This window comes from Microcebus murinus, chromosome 4, assembly GCF_040939455.1.
Source record: "Microcebus murinus isolate Inina chromosome 4, M.murinus_Inina_mat1.0, whole genome shotgun sequence".
NCBI lineage: Eukaryota > Metazoa > Chordata > Mammalia > Primates > Cheirogaleidae > Microcebus > Microcebus murinus.
This window is the reverse complement of record NC_134107.1, coordinates 80,747,042-80,768,596: the sequence shown is the minus strand read 5'-3', so window position 1 is coordinate 80,768,596 and position 21,555 is coordinate 80,747,042. Positions and strand designations below refer to the sequence as shown.

Genomic DNA, 21,555 nt, shown 5'->3' with positions numbered 1-21,555 from the left:
CAGCACTTACTTAACTACAATATCACTTGCCTTTAGTTTTAACAGATGCATTTCCAAAGTTTTATTTAAGTCACTTTTTCCCCTAACTCCCCTAAGTGAGGTCGCTTTATCTTGGTAATACACTTAGATTCTTTTTTCATATTCTGCATTCTATCCTGGGATACTATGATCTCCTAATAATTTTCTTTTAATTTACATACATTAAGGTTCACTGTGTGACGTGAAGTTCTATTTGGTTTGGTTATTTGGATGTATAATGTCTTGTATTCAATACAGTATCATACAAAGTAGTTTCACCACCCTAAAAAATGTTTTTTGCTTCAATTACACATTCAGTAATCCTCCTGACCCTAGCCCCTGGCAATCACTGATAGTTTACAGTCTCTATGGTTTTTCCTTTTGCAGTGTATCACATAAATGTAATCAAATAGTATGTAGCCTGTTCAGACTAGCTTCTTTCAATTAGCAATATGTAAATAGAATCCATCCATGTGTCTGTGTGGCATACTTATTCATCCTTCTTATCACTGAATAATATTTCATTATATGGATAGTCTACAAGATGTTTATCTCTTTATTTATTGAAGGACATTTTTATTGTTTCCAGTATTTGGTTAACATTAATATAGGTCCTATAAATGTTTATATGCAATACAAAGTGGCTGTACCAGTTTGCAATCTCACCATCAATGAATGAGAGTTTCTATCACCCTGCATCCTCATCAGAATTTTGTAGTTGTCTTTATTAATTTTTATTTGTTTGGAATGTAGCCATTTTGATATGTATAGTGATATCCATTTTTGTTTTAATTGTGAATCCATTTTTATATAATGTTTCATATCCCTGTAAAAGTTGCCAACCTTTCATTACTATCAATAGCCAGTTTTCAAACATAGGGTTATGTAAGAGTCCTTTTATATTTCTTACTTAAACAACATGAGAGAATCCATTCATTAAAAAATGAATAAATACAACAAATATGGAATAAATCTTGGTCTTTCTTATTTCTTCAATTTTGTTGGTTCAAACAGTAGCAACAACATCAAAAGTACTCATGACCTACAGCTTAATGACCTTATTTTATGTAACAGTCATCAGGGCAGTGTGCCCTATAATGTTATACTGATATTCAACTAAAAGCAATGACTAGAGAAAACTAAAGAATAAAATATTAAATAATAAAATAATTAAGTAAATACAGAATGTAAGTATTAAATAAGTAACAAGAGCAGAATGGGGTCTCTATCTTCAGAAAAATATGATAAAATAAGAAGATGAATGTGAAAGAAAGTATTTGAATATAATCATCCTTGATAACTGATCCTTTCAAATATCTAATCAATTTTATTTTAAACAGATATCTACAGCAGAGAAGAAACTCACCTGTTTAAAATAAGTAACTGATATACAATATTTGTTCCATATTAAATGTAGGTATGATGATTAAAGATTAGATCCCATTTAACAATTGTAAATGTTTTTTGTTTTCAACTTTTCTTTCTGCTTTACCTACAAAATTTCAAATACCACTTACCTCCTTACCGCTCAGCCTAATTATTTCTATCTTCTAACATTTCATTTTCTTCATCGAAAGAACAGCAACTTGATTGCCTTGTAAGCTGGAAATTTAGCAGTCATGGACCCTACCTTAGGCTGAGTATTTTTATTTCCACAACCAGTATAATATCTATTTTGGAGTGACTATTTGAGAAAACAGTGTTGGAACAGTACAAGAGAATAAAATTCTGAGGTGTTAGACTACCATCCTCCTGCATCTAGCATTGTTATATTAATAAATAAAAACATTGGACAGATGTTAAATTTAAATTTTAGATAAAATGAAATAAGATATTGCATGGAACATATCAGAACTAAAATTCAAATTCAAACCTAACTGAGCATCCTTTATTTCATCTTGCAACTCTACTTCCATCTTCATCAGTTAGTTTATAAGTTCAAGAGGAGAATGACATTGAGGAGATAAAAGACTAAGATCAGCAGGGAAGATGGTAGAAGAGAGGAAAAGCCTAACATAGAATAAAATATCTGAAGACTTTTTATTTCTTTTTAAAGTACCATAATATTGGAGAACCATGGTTTTCATTTAAGTTTTAATGTCTTTGAAATTTCTTGCCTTTTAATGTCAAAAATGGTGCTACCAACATTTTATAGAGGTCTCACTCTGCCTCTCATGTCTCTTTTTAAACCTGTTTTTTTTCCTGTCTGCAATGTGTTCAACATATAATACTAATACTAAATAAATAAATATTTGGTTTGTTGTTTTTTCAGTTATTTAATCACTAGTATTGCAATAAGAAAGAGAATTTTACATATCTTTTAAAAGCATTTAGATAAATGAAAGTATGTTATAGATATATTCAACACCTAACATGTAATCTATATGATTGAAATGCTAAATTTATCTCTGCATATAAAGAAATTCCTTTAGAATTCTAGTAAGATTTCAGAGCACAATCTGATTGTAAATTCAGAATTACCTTTTCAGTTTTAAGGAGGACTCATATCATACATAGTTGAAGTTACCCTGGTGGTACCTTATAGATAGTAAATTATCTATAAAGAAGGCTAAAGAATAATTGTCATAAAATTATAGTGTAAAAACAATGATTTTGAAAGAAATTTATATTTACTTGTATTTGGGTTTGTTCTTCTATCTGCCATTTTTAAAGGCAATATACAGTTTTCTTTATGATACACAATACAGGAAAAGTTTAGTTGTTAGGGGAATGTGTTTAGTTCTTTGAAACAAAGAAATTTAGCATGATCAAGTAAATATTTTGTTGCATACTAATATAATATAATATAAAAGTTAAGGCTATTTGTGGCCATATGTAAATAATATGCATGTTCTATAACTTTATATAGCTATATATATTATGCATATGTTCATAAATATATGTCTTATAGATGTATAATCCTTATATATGCATATGGCACATATATGTATTTTTACTCAATATTTTCATGAATGATCATATATACAAAAATGAATATTTTTTTGTTTTTTAAGATTATATTTAGTACACTTAAAACATTAAAAATATGTCTATGACTAAAAGCAATCTTTTATTCTGAAATTATTTATTTCAGTCTTTCTTACCACACATACTTCTTAAATTTTACTCACAATATAGCCACTGAGATAAATATAATAAAGCTGTAGAAGTTACATGCATAGCATTTAAATCATAACTACAATTTAATTTTAGATAATTTCAAACAAATGATTTCTGACATATTAATTTTTAGTATTATAATATTAGTATTCCAAAGACTATCAACTGCTTTTGCAGAATAAAGTATCTCATTTTAGATCTCAAATATAGAATAATAAGACAGAATCAAACAGTCAGAGATGATGAAACAATCAAGAAAAATATACTGTGTTAGAGATACCTTTAAATTATGTCATATTTATAACAAAGCCAAGATGATTCTGTTTTTACATGGTAATATTTAGCATTTTAATGAGAAAATTTTATAATTATCTGCTATAAATAATATTTATACATACATATTTAACATGTAATATATATTGTATATAATCTCCATATTTTCTAAAGGCTAGAAGATTTAGACTCTAAAGGAAAGTAAATGAGGTGAACACTTACTTTATTAACATTTTTACTTTACCTTATTATATTGAATTCTATATGAATTTTTGCATTGCTAATAGAGGCTTAAAGGTTTCTTTCTTTTTTTGTTGAAAATTATAAATATTGATATAAATTTAAATTATATTTATATAAGATATTTTGTAACAGACACCTTAATATATTTTTTGTTATTTGATATTAAGAAAATCAAATAATTAATTAGGTAAGTGTTTTACCTGAAAGACACTCAGTGATTGACAGAAACAGAATCAGTTTCCAAGAGGAAGCCATTCTTGGTCACTAGAATTTTCTTTGTCCTGGTGTGTTTAAGGTGTATTTAACAGCTTTGATGTTTCTTCATTAAAGAGTGACCTGTTGAGATAGATAATAGTTTTCAAAAACAGGAAAAACAAACAAACAAACAAACAAAACAGAACACAAATAAAACAAAAAATCTCCTAATAACATGATAAATAACTTTTAGTGCAAATGTCAGATTAATATATACTTGGATATTGACAGCAATAATAGTATGTTTGTTAGAACTCATTTAATTAACAACACAAACTTAGAAAAAGTGATAAACTTTATCTATTACATTTATTTATATTGAATGCTCTCAGATAGTAAGAATATCAGATTCTAATGGGGATGATTTTTCCTCATAGAGAATGTATAATAGCTACATTTATTACATTAGACAAATTATTGGACTGGAAAAATAGAGAAACCAGTTAGATTAAAATATACTCCTTATAGTTTCCTCCTTTGGTGAGTTATTTTTTTAGCATCTTTTGCTAGCTGGAACCTAAGGGAAACAAGAATTTTCATGAATATTTAATATTTTCATCTAATGCCATTTTTATAACAATAACCAGGATAGCACATTAATATCCTTTGGTTCCTTTTTATACCCTGAAAGATACAAAGAATATGAAAAGAATATAAAATTCTAACACTGAACTCCCTGTAAAAAACTCGACAAATATTTATTAGAAATTCCTATAATACACAAGTAGCCTCAGTGGTTTCAGGTGTCAGTTGTGTTCTTCTTGGTCAAAAGCAGTTCAGCTGAGAAATAATTGTACAGCGTGATTTTTAAATAATAATTATTTTCTTTGTATTTGGTCCTTCCTTATGGAATTAGAAGTCTAGGTTATCTTCATCTTTTAAAAAACATCTTAAAAATATAAACAAACATTTTCCCCCTAGCTAGTTTATAATTTAATATAGTCACATCAAAGGAAGGAACTTCTTGTTAGTTATTCTACCTGAATAAAGTTATTTACATTTTGTATTTTTAACTCTAAGCCTTGGTAGTCTATTTTAATTTCATGGTTAGGGATCACTAATGAAGAAGAAAGTTAAGAATTGATAATGGTTAATTGATTAATAACCACCCTTCATCAAAAAAGAAACTTTTCATTATTTTTTTTTATTTCCTGATAAATATCAGAAATAAATACAACTTGAAGCACACAAAAAAATTGATTATTCTTATATGTTAGTTTTGACAGTTTAAAACCCTGCTTTTTACCAGCAAAGAAAAGAAGAATATTAAAACATCAAGCATAGTAATTGGAGACACCTCAAGTTGCTAGAAATACAATCATGAGTCATGAGAACTACATATTTGAATTAGCGAATTTTCAATCCATAATAAAATTGGCCTTTCTTGGATTGTGAGTTCCCAGAAGGTAATATAGTTTTGGCTTACTTGTTTGGATGAGCTTCTGCTCAGTCTTATACCACCCCAAAATGGTACTTCCCCTTTCTGTTTACAATGTCCTGATGTCCTTTGTGGTCTTAAACATTCTTCATCAACAAATGCAAATGTTATTGCAGCACTTATGTGTGTACAATGGGAATGTGGAAGGGAAATGCCACATGCAAGCATGTGCATGCACATATGCAGGAGTTAAACACACGCAAAAAGCCAAAGAAGAAGGATACTGTAAAGGTAACATAGATACAGAGCTATCAAAACAATTGATTCATGAGGATGTTAGGAATTGGGAATAATAGAGAGGGATCTTCAGCAAAATTTCAAGCAGTCCTTGGTCTCAGACAAAAATCTTATTTTTCAGTGGGACAGTGCAGGGATCTTGACAATTTGATCACATGGATAAATAAATCAGTGTGAAAAAGTGATGCCAACTATGAAAAAACTTACACAAAGTAAAGGGATAGTGAGTGACTACAGGAAAGGAGGGAAACGTTAGTAGGGGTTCATGCAAGATATTTCTGATAAAATGACATGTAGGCCATTATGAAATTATCTTTATTTATATGACTCAGACACATTTTTTCTGTTCACAAATGTAAATGGTACACTGAATTTGATTACTAAAAGAATCCATTTTATGTTAAAATGTCTTCTAAGAGAAGAAATGTGTGTGTGTGTGTGTGTGTGTGTGTGTGTGTGTGTGTGTGTATTTATTTTCACGCATCAATGCTTGGTCCTTACAGCTTAAACACTTGAAAAATGATAGCTCTTAAAAACAATTCTTTGTAAGGTATCTAAATTACATTCTTCCTTTTTGCTTTCCTTCCTTGTTTCTTCTTTACCTTTCTTTTTTCTTGTTTAAAATATTGGGTTTTATTAGTGTTTTTTAATTAACACATCATAGTTGTATACATTTATGGGGTACAATGTAATATTTTGATATATATACATGATGTGGTATGATAAAATCAAGCTAATTAAGATATTCATAGCATTGCTTACCTATCATTCTTTATTGTGAGACAGTTGATATTTACTCTCTTAGTTCTTTTGAAATATATAATGCTGGAGGACTTTATGCTAAGTGAAATAATCCTTTTCTGAGTATAGTAAAAAGTAAATGAAATGATCTTTATGATTCTGAAATGTATAAACTTTTTCATATGCTTTTCTTGAAAACACAATTATCTCATGACTTTAAGAAAATTCTTCTATAAAAGTAATAAAACAATGTAATCAATCATACATATATTAAGTTCCTACTAGATGTTTGGTTAAATTATAATTAGTGGATAAATCTTACCAAAGCTAATAAGAAGGATGTGTATTTAGAAATTCTGTAATGGAGAGTAACAGTTGTACATTAAACCATTATGCATCAAGAGATTAAAAAGCCACAAATCCTAATTTGGAAAATTACTAATCAGATACATTTTTTAAAAATCTCACATTTTAAAAATAAGTTATTCCAAGGCTTGGGATGTATATCTATTATTACCTGAGATATTCAAAGAGCAATATATCAAATGACATATTTCTTTGAATTTTCCCTGAATTATTGCAAATATTTGCAAATAAAGAACAAAAAGTAGATCATTGTGTTAGCATTCAGTCACAAATTATAAAGAATAAAAGCATTGTGAAGTTGATTGCATAGACAAATGCTTAAAAATCACACCTTAATAGAACTAAGCATCTGTTAATATTAATATGTAAAATAGATCAATAATATGTAAAATATGTGTTACCACTTGATTAGAAGTCAGTCTTTCTCTTAAAAATGCATGCAGGAAACTGCCTTGTTAATGGTGTATGTATGTGCAAATTGAGAGAGAGAGAGAGAGACAGAGAGAGAGAGATTTCTATGTTCTAAGATAAGTGCTGACATCTCTCTCCTGCTCCATACATTTTGGCATCCATAGGCTATTCTTTCCACAGCACTCAGAATTATATTTTAAAACATATCAGGCTACATCATATCCCTGTTTCAGTTATTATTCTCAGATAAAATCCAAAATCGTTATATAGTCTAAAAGGCCATATGCAATCCCGTCCCTGCCTACATTTATGATTTCATCTTAAACATTCTAGATGTTTTCTGTTCTCACAGTATTGGCTTTCTTGCTGCTCCTCAAATATGCCAAGCATTCATTTTGTCCTCTACCTGGACTCCTCCAACGTCAGTTTTTAGATACTTTAGAGCTTTGAATCATTGCAAATTATTCCTCCCAGAAGCCTTTCTTGATTACTTTCCTTAAAATAGCAAGCTGCTTTTTGTCAGCCCTGTCACTGATTTTCCTTACATTTTCCCTGCCTTATTTTTCTTCTTAGTAATTATCCGTTCCTGAGATTGCACTAATCTATGTACTTATTAATTATCTTTTTCTCCTACTGGAATGTCATATCGAGGACAGTAAATATTTTTGTCTTATTTATATTTGTAGAACCAGCATATAAAAGAGTGACTGGCATTTAAGAGGTATTTAATTAATATTTTTTGGACAATAACTATTGAATAAGCTGGAGCCTTTGGTATGTAAATTATCTGGCATGAGATAACACAAAAAGAAAAAGTCACTGTTTCTTAGATTTTCATAATACAGCATGGACCACATAACAATGTTTTGGTCAACGACATACCCTATATATGACAGTGGCCCCATAAGATCATAATGCCATATTTTTACTGTACATTTTCTATGTTTAGATGCACAAATACTTTCCATTGTGTTGCTACCTCCTACATTATTCAGTACAGTAATATGCTGTATAAGTTTGTAGACAGAGAAATAAGCTGTACCATATAGTCTAGTTGTATAGTAGGCTATACCATCTAGCTTTGTGTAAGTACACTCTGATGTTTGTGCAATGATGAATGTATCTAGTGGTTTAATCAACACATGACTAGTAACAGCTATCATTTAGGAAATAAAAGGCAGGTATTGGGGTAAGCACTTCACCTACACAATGTTAGGACATTTCTTCTTGATGAAAATAACTTGTCCAGGTCACACAGCTAGTAAAAGGCAGAACTAGTATAAGAATACTGTTAATCCTTAAGCTACATCATCTCACAGGATTCCACAGCAATCCCTATAAGAGTCTCTAGAAGCCCTCTTTTCTAACACAATTGGGATTGGTACTGAATTAATAAAAAATCAATAAAATGCAACTTATATACACATAGCTTAATGTTATCATCTAATCAATATGATTGAACTCTATATATTTTGGCTAAACTTACTGTTTAGGGATAAGATCTTTTTTCTGATTATGAAGATTCTGGTGAAAAAATCCTTTATTTTATCTCAAAATTATATGAATTTTTACTATATAAATCATACTTGTGTTGCAACATATACAATTTTTAAAAAATGTTTAAATGATATAAGAACATGTGAAGTGGTCTGAAAGCAGCATCCTTGAAGGCCTTTATTATTTTTATACAGTTGTCTTATATATACCTAATATTATAGAACTTTCTAAGTCAGTCATCTTCTTACTGAGTTTGTCCAAGGCTAACTCTTTGCTAAGACTGGAGCTAGTGGCATTTTTGCTTGGAAAATACCTTTTAAGTGCTGAGTGAGATCAGGCTAGGGCACATAGAAAAGAAAAAATAAAATAAACTTTTTTTAGGGGAGTTGTGTTCTAGAAGTCCTTGAAATTATCTTGCCCAGTGCACCTGGGCAAAACAATGGATAATAAAATGTGACAGAAGATATAGGAGAAATAAAAAAGAATGTGTTTGTCTTTTTTATATTTGTTGTTATATATCCCATGAGGACCAAGCAATAGTGTCAGGAGGTAGATAGACAGAATTTTGGCTTTCAAATGTAACCAGATTGAGTTATGATATTGTGTGTCAGAAAATAAACGACAGTTTTGTGTCCTGAACAAAATGCCATAAGATGTAATTGTAAGATGAGCTCACAGTACTTACATGGTCTGGACGTATTCTTTAACATGGTTTTCTATAGTATGTGAAGCATTGTGAAGCATAGTGAAGATCTGTTTTTCCTCATCATTGTAAAACTAAGAACTTCTTTTGACCTTAAAAGAAGCTGCCATTGTAGAAGAGGGTTAAGCAAGAATTTAAGATGAAACAACACTAGTTGTCTGAGATGTCTGAGACTTCCATGTAAACTATATAATTTTATTTAAAGCATAAGGGTAGAGAAAAGTTTGGTTCAAGATTGTTTACTGTTCAATACTGCACTTAATGGACACTGGAACCAGAGAAAAAAAGACAAATTAGTCTAGGAATCTGATGTCAGAAATTATTCCTTATTCCCACTCCCCTGGTGACTGACTTTCAGATAGGGTGAAGACAGAACCGTGGCTTATTTCACCTGCTACTTTCTTCCATGTAAATTCTGACAGATCTTGTGTTCTGTTTGGATCCAGGGTACCATTCCATAGCTGGGTGACAGCAAATTTCCTTTTCTGGTAACTTGGGAACTGAACATCATGACTAAGCTTCCTTCTTAAATTAATCAGAATATCTTGTAAAACATTTTTAAATGCCTCAATTAACTAGTTAGGAAGGAAAAAAAAAAAAAAACTTATTGGATATAAAAGGTAGGTAAGAGTGGCAAGGTGAGAACCAAAGGCAGCTTCGACTGTTAGGTCATTTCTCAAATTGCAATGAAATTCAAATTGATGTTCATGGCTGCTTTAAGAGTGGAAAACCAAAAACAAAGCCTAGGGCCATACAGGTAGGAGTTCAAAATAGGATACTCCATATGCCTAGGATCTCAAAGGGCTATCTCTCCAGAGATATACACTACCCAGAGAAGAGTAAAATAAAATGTTCAGTCTTAAACTATAGGGATGGATGAAAAGATAAAAGAAAACTTCATAGTGAAAAAAATTCATAGTCAATATTCAAAAACCATACAGGACAAAATATCACTATGAGCAAAAATCATGTCAGAATCTGATGTGCAAAGACTTCAGATATTTGATTTTTCAGATACAGTTAATAATATATATGTATAAAATATGTTTTAAAAAATAAAGGAGGCCAGGCAGCTCACTCCTGTAATCCCAGTACTCTGAGAGGCTGAGCCCCTTGAGCTCAGGAGTTAGAGACACAATTTGTGTTACTGGCACAAACTGAAATCATCCCATGCTCATAGATTAAAAGAAACATTGTTAAAATGTCCTCACTGCCCAAAGTGATTTACAGATTCAACACAATTCCCAGCAAAATACCGTCATTTTTCACAGATCTAGAAAAAATAATCCTAAACTTCATATGAAACCAAAAGCAGCCTGAACAGCCAAAGAAAGCTTAAACAAAAAGAATAAATCTGGAGGCATCACATTATCTGACATCAAATTATATTACAAGGTTATAGTAACCAAAACAGCATAGTACTGGTATAAAAGGTAGATACATAGACCAATGGAACAGAATAGAGAACCCAGAAATAAATCCAAATATATAGCTACAACCAACTAATTTTCATCAACAATCAAAACCATACACTGAGGAAAGGATGCTCTATTCAATAAATGGTGCTGGTATAATTGGATTGCCACATGTAGAAGAATGGATCCATATTGTATCTCTCACCATCTACAAAAATTAACTCAAGATGGATTAAAGACTTAAATGAAGACCTGACACCAGGTATAGAATTTAGAAATTCTCGAAGAAAACATAGGAAAAACTCTTCTGGACATTGGTTTACACAAAGAATTTATGACTAAGACTCCCAAAAGGAAATACAGCAACAACAAAAATAAATAAATGTACTTAATTAGACTAAAAGGTCTCTGCATGGCAAAGAAAGTAATCAATAGAGTAAATAGACAACCTACAGAATGGGAGAAAATTTGCATGCTATATACCTAGTAAAGTACTGATACCTAGAATCTACCTAAAACTCAGGAAAATCAGGAAGGAAAAAAATCAAGCAACCCCATTCAAAAAGTGGTCAAAATATGTGAACAGAAATTTTTCAAAAGAAGACAGACTAATGGCCAAACAAACATATAAAAACTGTTCAAGACCTCTAATCATCAAGAAAATGCAAATCAAAAACACAGTGAGATATCACTTAATTCCAGTGAGCATGACTTTTATCAAAAGTTCCATAATAACAAATGCTGGGTGGATGTGGAGAGACAAGAATATCATATGCTACAGGTAGGACTGCAAATTAGTACACTCTCTATGGAAAATAGCACGGAGACTCCTCAAAGAACTAAAAGTCAATCTACCATTTGACTCAGCAATCTCACTACTGTGTATTTACTCAGAGAAAAAGAAGTCATTTTATCAAAAAGGCACCTGCATACGAACGTTTATAGTGGCACAATTCACAATTGCAATGATGTGGTAACAAACTAAGCACCCATCAACAACACATGAGTTGATTAATAAAATGTGGTATATATATACCATGGAGTACTACTCAGCCATAAAAAATAGTGAACTAACACCTCTTGTATTATCCTGGATGGAGCTGGAGCCCATTCTTCTAAGTGAAGTATCAAAAGAATGGAAAAACAAACACAACACTACATGTACTCACCATTCAATTGATACTAATCAATCAAAACTTATGTGCAGATATGGAAGTAATACTCATCATATATTAGCCAAGTAGTGGAGGGGGAGGGAAGGGATAGGTAAACTCACACCTAACCAGTGCAGTGCTCACTTTCTGGGGTATTGACACACTTGTATTATACCTTTCACTTCGGTGGTGCAAAGGCAATTTATGTAACCAAAGCATTTGTAGCACTGTAATACTCTGAAATTAAAAAAAAAAAAAAAAAGAAAGAAAAGAATGAGCATGATGGCTCACATCTGTAATCCCAGCACTTTGGGAGGCTGTGGCAGGAGGATCACTTGAGCCCAGGTGTTTACGATTACAGTAAGGTATGATGCTGCTGCTGCACTCCAGCCTGGGTGACAGAGCAAGCAAGATCCTGTCTATGAATAAATAAATATATAAGTAAGCCAAAAAAATAAGTTACTTGAACTGTATATTCTGTCATTTTGGCATCGTCTTGTTAAGCAATGTAAAGGATTATTCTTTAACTTCAGTCAAGTTCCTATCAAAAGTGTTCTCATGTAGACATTTCTCTAACCCAGATTTTGATCCTAAAATGCATTTCTAATTTCCTTTTGAAACCATTCCTGGGATAACTAAGGGATTTTTGTATTTAAAGAAAACAGTGGACTTATTAATGTTTACTCTTATCCCTTAATGAAATATTTGTTTATTTTTCTTCATAAGCCCCATGGATTTTTATAGAAGAAAAATATTGATTACACAGCATCTTCACCATGTTTATGTTTATGTTTTCAAAGTAAGTAAACTATGAGAAATCGATTTTCAAAATAAATAAATAAATAAATAAATAAAAACAATAGATGTTGGCAAGGATGTGGTGAAAAGCAAATGCTTATACACTGTTGGTAGGAATGCAAACTAGTAATAATACAACTACTATGGAAAGCAGTATGGAGATTCCTCAAAGAACTAGTAGTAGACCTACCATTTGATACAACCATCCTGCTATTGGTTATCTCCCCGAAGGAAAAGAAGTCATTTTGTAAAAAAAGACACCTACACTCAATTGTTTATCGCAGCACAATTCACAATTTCAAAAATATGGAACTAACCTAAGTGCCCATCAGTGGATGAATGGATACAGAAAAGCTGGTGTATATATACCATGGAGTACTACTCAACCATAAAATGCAATGAAATAATGTGTTTTGCAGCAACTTGGATGGAACTGGAGGCCATAATCCTAAGTGAAGTATCTCAAGAATGGAAAAACAAATACCATATGTTCTTACCTATAAGTGAGAGCTAAATGAAGGACACATATGGTGATAATGGGGTGTAATGGACATGGAAAACTAAGAAGGGTTAATGGAGGTAGGAGAGTGACAAATAAAAATCTACCAGTCAGGTACAATGTACAATATTCTGGTGACAGGCACATTGAAAATCCTTACTTTAGCATGATACAATTCATTCAAAAAACACTTGTATCCCTTAACTTGTTTTTGAAATAAAAAAGAGACAAAAATAAAATAAAACAAGAAAAAATGCAAAAGAAACAAAGAAAGATAGAGGATAAATTATTTAGAAAGCAACCCAGAAAGGCAAAGACAAATAGATATAAATCATGACAGGAATGTAAATGGAATGAAGGGTATAGTGAGAATGCCTTAACATGTATAATCAGATTTCTGGAAAGAGAAAGAGAATGGGATAAGGCAATATTTAAAGAGATATATAATTACTAAAATTTTCCAGAGCTAATGAAAGTTACCGATTTTAAGATTCAGAAAGACCAGAAAAACTTCAAAAGAATGAACATCTAGGTGCATCATAGTGAAAAAATTAAAAACAGAAAGAAAAATAGAAATGAACTATAAAAGTGGGAAATCAGACTCTCATTTGACTTCTTGATAGCAAGGATGGAATACAAAAAATCAGAATAATGTGCTGTGAGAAAATAATTACCAATATTTTAAAGCAGATAAGGAACATTTAGTTGAGGTTGTCTCTATAACCTGAGTAGTTATATAAGCAAACTGAAACTTAACTTGGAAACATTTTTGGTAACTGATTAAAAAAAAAAAAGAAAAATGAGTCTCAACCAATTACAAATAGCCAACCAGGTGACTATGTTTGGATCTCCTATCAGACCATATCTACATAAGGCAAATGCCTCATCACACCATATCCAAATATGGCAACACCCTACCTGTAGCCAGTCAGTAATTTCTCATCTTTGCTTCCATGTTTAACCTATAAAAGCCCACTGCTCACAGTGCTAGAGCACAGCTCTGTGAATCTCTTTCAATTTTGAGTGCTGCCTGATTCATGAATTATTCTTTTTTAAAATAAACTCTGTTAAATTTGTCTAGTTTTTCTTTTAAGCATCTACAATTCTAGACCTCCTGAAAATTTCTTTAAAGGACAAGATGAAAATCTCTTTGCTTTGAATCATAAAGGAAGATTTCTACAAAATCAATCCATCCTGAGAAAAGTAATAAATGATATTCATCAGACCAAAGGAAAAAAAAATGCAGAGGTAAGCTATAAAATGCATGAAGAATAAATAACGGTGGGTAACAAGTTTGATACTTAATATATGCCCAAAGACTCCTCTAATTGTTTTTCTAGAGGAACTCATTTAACTCTAATAGCCCTATGAGGTAATTCTATTATTTCCATTTTATAGATAAGGAAACCGAGGTCCAGATAGGTTAAGTAAATTTTCTAAAGTTCCACAGCTATTCAGTAAACTGGTATAGCTAGTCTAACTCCAGAAGCTATACCTTTAACCAACACACTACACTATATGGAAGACTAATGAGCAAAAATGTGGTGATTGTCTGTCTAAAGAAATAATGATCATATCACGTAGGTAAAAAATATAAATTTGAAATACATGAAAATTATAGCATATAAATCAGGAGAAAGTGTCTAAAGTTAAATATTTCAACAATTCCTATATTATTCAGAAGGTGGATAGAGTTATTAACTTTAGATTTTTGTAAAATATTTATATTAAATTTTCTAGGTGAACTGCTGAAACAGAAATTTGTCAGAAAACAAATTTATATTACTCTTAAATCTTTACCACTTCCCACTGTTTGATAATGAAAAGGATACACATCTGAGAGTATATATTAAAAATTCTTTTACAAGAATTTAGCACATACAACAACTATCTACATGTCCTACAAACAGAAAGCTAAAATTTTCAGTCCATCCTTAGAGGTTCTCTACAGTCTGCCTCAACCAATGCATTTGTCCACACCTTCTATTACTCCACTGCAAACATTTTGTAGCCTGGCTAACTGAAATAGTTTTTCCATTTGCAAAACTAATTTGTGGTATATACACTTCATGAAAGGATCACATTCACACTGTTCCACATAAAACTCCATATTTCAAAGTTGCTATTAATAGTTGTGAAAGGAATGAAATAAATTAAATTGCTTAATTAAGAGGTGGCACAAAGACTTTAATGATAGAATGGGCTTTGTGTATCCAGGCTACAGAAAGTAGGCCAGCTTGGCTGGAACCTAATGCCCAGGAGGAAGGGGGAGGAGGTCAAGTCTGAGAATCATAAAGGGCCAGATTTCAAAGGATTCATAGGTCAAGAATAGAGCATACATTTAATTAAAAATATCATCATAATAAAAATAAAATATGTCTATCACTTAACTCAATTTTCAAAGTTCTCCTATACTTCACATATTATCTTTTTTTTTTTCTCACATAACATACACAGGCGCAAATGACATTCTCTTGTTAAATATTGGACAAACAGATGTGAAAAAGTGATGGGACTTGCCTAATGTCCCACATAATTTGAAGTCAGTTGCAGAATTAGCAGTCCCATCTTCCCATTCCTGCCCTAAAACTCTAAATAATACATGAAAGCTTCCATTTGCTACTGATGAGAAAATCTATTCTGAGTTCAAGTTTTGGAGACTTTAAGGAATTCATTTGCATACATTTTAAGAGAAATTCTTCGGAAAAAGAGTGAGATGACCTAGCACTTGAAGCCTGGCTATATGCAGTGAGAAGGCATCAACAAAGGGTAAAATATATGACTTATGGAAAAGAGAACTTGGGTTACTGCATTCTGGAAAACAAAACAGTGAAAATGTGACAACACATGTTCAGGGTTCCACATGAACAATTAACACAACTAACTCAAAGAATTTTGAATATGTAATTTGAGGAGTATATACATTTTTTAATCAAATAATGGGTGGTAATAAAGATTTAAGATGAATAAATTTGTTTTCTGATATAGTTAGTTTCTGAGAAAGAGAACTGATGGCCTTCAGGTATAGTAATGCAGGAAGACACTGAGGACACAAAGGACTCATGTCCTAAAGATTTTCCTTGCATAACAATAGGATTTGAATACGATTTTAGGGCTATGGTCCCTAGCAAGAGAAATGGAACTCAGGTTTACTCTGGTATTTAAATTGTCTTTTAATTTTATTAAATATGAAAACAATATTTTTGAAATACAATTAAAATAAGAGTAATCATGTTCACTTCTTGATTAAAAAATGATTTACTTAAAATTTAACCTACCCCTTCTCAGAAAATTGGCATTTTGAACCACTATCTTCATCTGGCAGTTGGTAAACTACAGGGCTAACCTGCATTTAAACAATGTCTTGTTATAGGCACATGGTTAAACTGGGAATTGTAAATAATTCCAAAGCAATGTTTGGAACAGCTAATAGAAATCCCCTCAGGAATTCTATATATTTCTGTTCTCCATTTCCATATTAAACCATTGGCCTGAAATAGTCACATTCTCTAAAGACAAGGCAAATGTGGCTTATACAAAAGTCAAACAAACAAACAACAAACTTAAGAATATATCCCATAAAAATATATAGTATTATTATAAAATATTAGGCAACTTCCCTGGAGGAATTTTATTCACAGTGTGACAAGAATCTATAAGTATGGCCTTCTATGTTGTTGACAAAGGAGTTACAAATAAATTTCAATGAATGAAAAAGAGATGCTACAGGGATATGCAGTGGATGTGTTTATATCCCAAACTTTAATCCAAATGGCTACTATTGATTTTTTCCCCCCACAATAACCACTGAGAAACATTGTGGTCAAGTAAATAAAGACTAGTAAGGACAGTCAAGAAAACTAAATTTTGGGCAAAACCAAGTCTTTAATAAACTCCCTCTCGCTGTTTTAACTTCTTTGATCTGTGTTCTGGCAGCATCAGTCTTTGCAGATTCTCAGTGATAAGTTACCTGATTTCACCAAGTCCTTTGGAACCTCACAGATAAGAAGTCTAAAAATAGCCATTATAGTGTCTCCACATTATTTTTCTTAATTACTTAAATGGCTTTAAAATTTATAGTATTCAGTTTCTTATTTCAGACTCAAGCATTCAAAACATTTACTCCAAAAGCAAACTACTAATTTTTCAAAACCCCAACCCAACTCCACGAGCAGATCACAATTTCATTATAATCTCAGCACAATACCTAAATAATCTGAAGTAATAATTCTGCATTGTACAAATAGCACAAGTTTAAATATAAGTCTTTTAATAGAGCTGATTTCAGAATATGTCCCTATATTTTGGAAGAGTTTTCATGTTTGGTACTGTACTTCATTTATTTCATATGGTATCTAGTAAAGCAACAATAACAAAATATGTATTGTTTATTTAGGTTCATTATGCATTGATATTTTTAGCCCATTGTGATTGGCTCACACAATTGTTGAAATGCTCCTGGTGTCTGAGAAATGGCATACCCAATAAAGAAAGTAAGTCTAGCAAAGTTAGAGCCTATTTGAATTTGATATTATAAGTGCAAATAGATGTGATGGTCAGCATAGCCACTCATCTGAAAACCCCACTTGACAGAATGTTTTCCAGAAGCAGATCATAAAAGCAGAAAGTACAAGAAATATGTTACAACAGTAAATTGGGTAGTGACCCAAATATAAGATATGCTATATAAAGCTAATAGAGACCACATTTTGCTATTCTTTTGCTATTGTTCATTTATAGGATTTACTTTATTTCCAAAATCTAAGAACTCTGTATTTTAACCTTTGATTGCTAAGAAATATGATTTTGTAGAGTTTGACTAAGATTTCAATCACCTAGGAAAGGGAATAACTAAAGTTGCCAAAGAAATTTCAGACAGAAAGAATTCTGCCCCTAGAATACATAACAGAGCACAGATCACAAAGCCTGGAAAAGTTTAGTAGGGATTCCCAAATAAGGCATGCCAGACATCTCACAACATGAGATCATCCACTGCAAAGGGGAATGAATCTATGGTCTTTATGTGGCAGTTTTGGAGATAACCTGCTCTGAGTTCCTTTCAAGAAAGAATATTCAGTTTAGCTGCAAGGAGAGCAGCCTCCAGTTGTTGGCACCTTGCCTCAGTGTTTGAGCTGGGGCTATGTGCCTCCTGGACAGCCCCAGCCAATGACTGAGCATGGTGGAGGGACAAAGACCTGGCCATTTCTGCCTAATGAGAGCCTCCTCTAATGAGCAATCTTTGCTTTGGAGGTACATACTGGGTTGGCCCCCGCCATTGGTCTCAACCAGAGGTAATTTTGCCTTCCAGGGAATATTTGGCAATATGTAGAGATATATCTTTGTTGTCACAACTGAGAGTACACTACTGGCATTTAGTAGTACATGACTAGGATGCTAGTAAACGTTACAACATTAAAAGGACAACGTTTCTCAGTAACGAAATCATGTTAAGTGAAATAAGCCAGACACAGAAAGACAAATACTCCATGTTCTCATTCATATGAGGAATTTTAAAAAGTTGAACTCAGAAGAGCAGTTACCAGAGACTGGGGAGGACACAGGAGAGAGGGGCTGAGGAGAGAATGGTACAAAATTACAATAAGAAATTAAGAATAAATTCTGGTGTCTTATAATGCAGTAGGGGGACTATAGTCAACGATAAAGTATTGTGTATCTCCAAATAGCTAGAACAAAGGATTTGGAGTGTTGCCACCACAAAGAAATGATAAATGCTTGAGATGATGGGTATGCCAATTATCTTGATTGAAGTTATACAATGTATATGTACAATTATTATACATTACTTAAGAACATATAAAATAAATAGATATATTTGGAAAGTAAAAAAGAAAAGAAGAAGAAGAAGAAAAATATTGGGCTCAAAATTTCAATAGCACTGAGGTTGAGAAACCTTGACCTGTTAATAAAATTTATCACATCTTCTCATGATCCGAGGATTTCCCTGAGCAATCCTGCTTCTTTCTCCTCTTCTTTTCACAGGTGTGGGAGCTGCCTATTGCTTCGGGGACTTTCCTATTCAATTGTGCTCCATCTCTCATTTGTCTTTCTAAGTGTTAACTTCTCATTCAGTGTAAGAGTCTGATTTCTGAAACATTCAACTGGCACTCTTTAACAAGCATTTATTGATCCTCAAAAATGTGCCAGTCACCATACTAGCTGCTAAAATAAAAATATAAGCAAAGATATGAACTATACCTCAAAAACTCATGCTTTGGTACATAGGAAAACTTCATAATAGAATACAATAAATATTATATCAAAAGGCACCCTTGGAAGGTGCAGCATGCATGCTGTGCATGTCAGAGAATTCAGTCAGTAAGTAGTTCACTGTTAACATAGGGTCCTTAAATCTTCCAATTTGGGGTCACAGTTATTTCTAGGGGATGCAGTTGGCGCAAGTCTTCAGATGAGATTGGGCAGGATCTGTGAGAAGAGGAAGGGTAAAGGCTTAAGAAGACAGGCAGATGCTGACATAGTGCTGCACACCCAAAGGCATTGCTTGTACTTAAAAGAAAAATTGATTATTATTATTATTATTTTTTAAAAATAGATTTACTGGCTACTCATTGGGTGACAGAATAAAATTCATACTGTTTCACGTGCTTATTAAGATCCTTCTGAATCAGCCATAATTTACCATTCCAGATTTACTTTATATTTTCCCCATACCTATCCTAGATTTTTATTTGCACCTCAATGAGCACCTGAGCATCTATTGCATACCAAGGTTCTGTGCTAGCTAGATATAATAGTGAGAAAGACAGACACAGACCCTAAGATCATGTTGCTTATAGCCATTGAGTATTATTTGCCATGTTCCAAGCTTACGATACTTCTTTTCCCATGCTCCTTTCCAGGACTAAACTTTCTTTATCTCTCCTTAGTCTATTTATTCTCTATATTTCCAGTCCTATATCTTTCAAAAGTTTTCCTTGAGTTCCCCATAAATCTACTAATGAGTGGGGAACCTGTGGCCTTAAGGTGAAATGTGGCCTTCTAGGTCCTTAAGTGAGGCCTTCTGACTGAATCCAAATTTTGCAGAACAAATCCTTTTATTAAAAAGGGTGCAGCAGAGAAAGATGAAGCATTTCTTGCAATCTTTGGTGCATAAAAAAGAAAAATCTTGAAATTACAAAGTCACAGGTTCTCCACCCCTTGACACTTGTCATCCATGCACCCCATAAAGTGCCTTACATAGTTAGGAACTCAATAAATGAGCAAATATAATGTATTTAACTTCAAATTGTCAGCAAAGCAAACAATAACATAATCTTTTTTTTCTTTTAAAATAAATTGTATTGTGTATACTTGAGAATTACAACATGATGTTATGAGATGCATATAGATAGTAAAATGGTTGCTATAACAAAACAAATTAACATATCTATCATCTCACATAGTTACTTTTCTTGAAACAAAAGCAGCAAAAATCTACTTATTTAACAAAAATCCCTAATACAGTATAATCTTATTAACTATAGCCATCATGTTATATATTAATTCTCTAGACCTTATCCTACATATTTCTTTGTATCCTTTGACCTACATCTCCCCTGTTTCTTCCCCCACTCTCAGCCCCTAGTAACCACTCTTTTATTCCCTATCTCCATATATTGGACCTTTTTTTATTAGATTCCACATAGACCTTTTTTTATTAGATTCCACATATAAGTGAAATAATCATGCAATATTTTTCTTTCTCTGCATGGCTTATTTCACTTAGCATAAAATATGCTTATAAAATGAAATGGAAAAATAAGAACACAAGATTATATTTTCTATAAAATTCTAATTCTCTTAACATCAAATAAATAGATGTGTTATTGTATGTTTTTGTGCATTTATACCCACAGAAAAAAGTCTAGACCTATATATCTACCTCAAGTAACTTCTCGACGAATGTTTATTATGTGTCTAACTTTTTTAACTGGTGCTGTTTATTTGAATATTTGTACAGTTTTCTAAAACTTGTGTGATTCATTTTGTTCTTAAAGTGGAACAAGGATTATAAAAGGAGAGTATTTATCCCTTTCTCTTTCTCTCTCTCTCTCCCTCTCTCTCCCACCTTCTTTCTTCCATCTCCCTCCATCTTGCTCATTTTTCTCCAATTTTACAAAGCCTGCCCAGATCCTTGCAGAAGATAACACATAACCCATAACCAATTTTTGTTTTTACTAGTTTTAAAGAAGAGTGAGCTTTGCATTGGATAGGGTTATGGTTTTTTGTATATCATACAGCTAATAGAAGGAAATGGAGACTTTAGCCCAAAGCAGAAAGGAGCCAACTGGTAGTACCCAGTTTTCCTATTATTTGTCAAGATTTTAATAGCCAGTCCTTTTAACATGCTCAGGATGGCCCTGACAAGG

General features: G+C 32.1%; 1 protein-coding gene across 2 annotated transcripts in view; it reads right to left on the bottom strand.

Annotated features, from left to right (window-relative positions):
- Positions 1-21,555, bottom strand: part of CNTN5 (contactin 5) — a 1,190,057-nt gene that overhangs the window by 691,597 nt on the left and 476,905 nt on the right. For both annotated transcript variants that reach the window (XM_076002462.1, XM_076002463.1), the window contains exon 3: positions 3,855-3,990. In XM_076002462.1, the coding sequence (XP_075858577.1) occupies positions 3,855-3,909 (55 nt within the window). In that variant the 5' untranslated portion in view covers positions 3,910-3,990. The remainder of the gene's footprint in view (positions 1-3,854; positions 3,991-21,555) is intronic.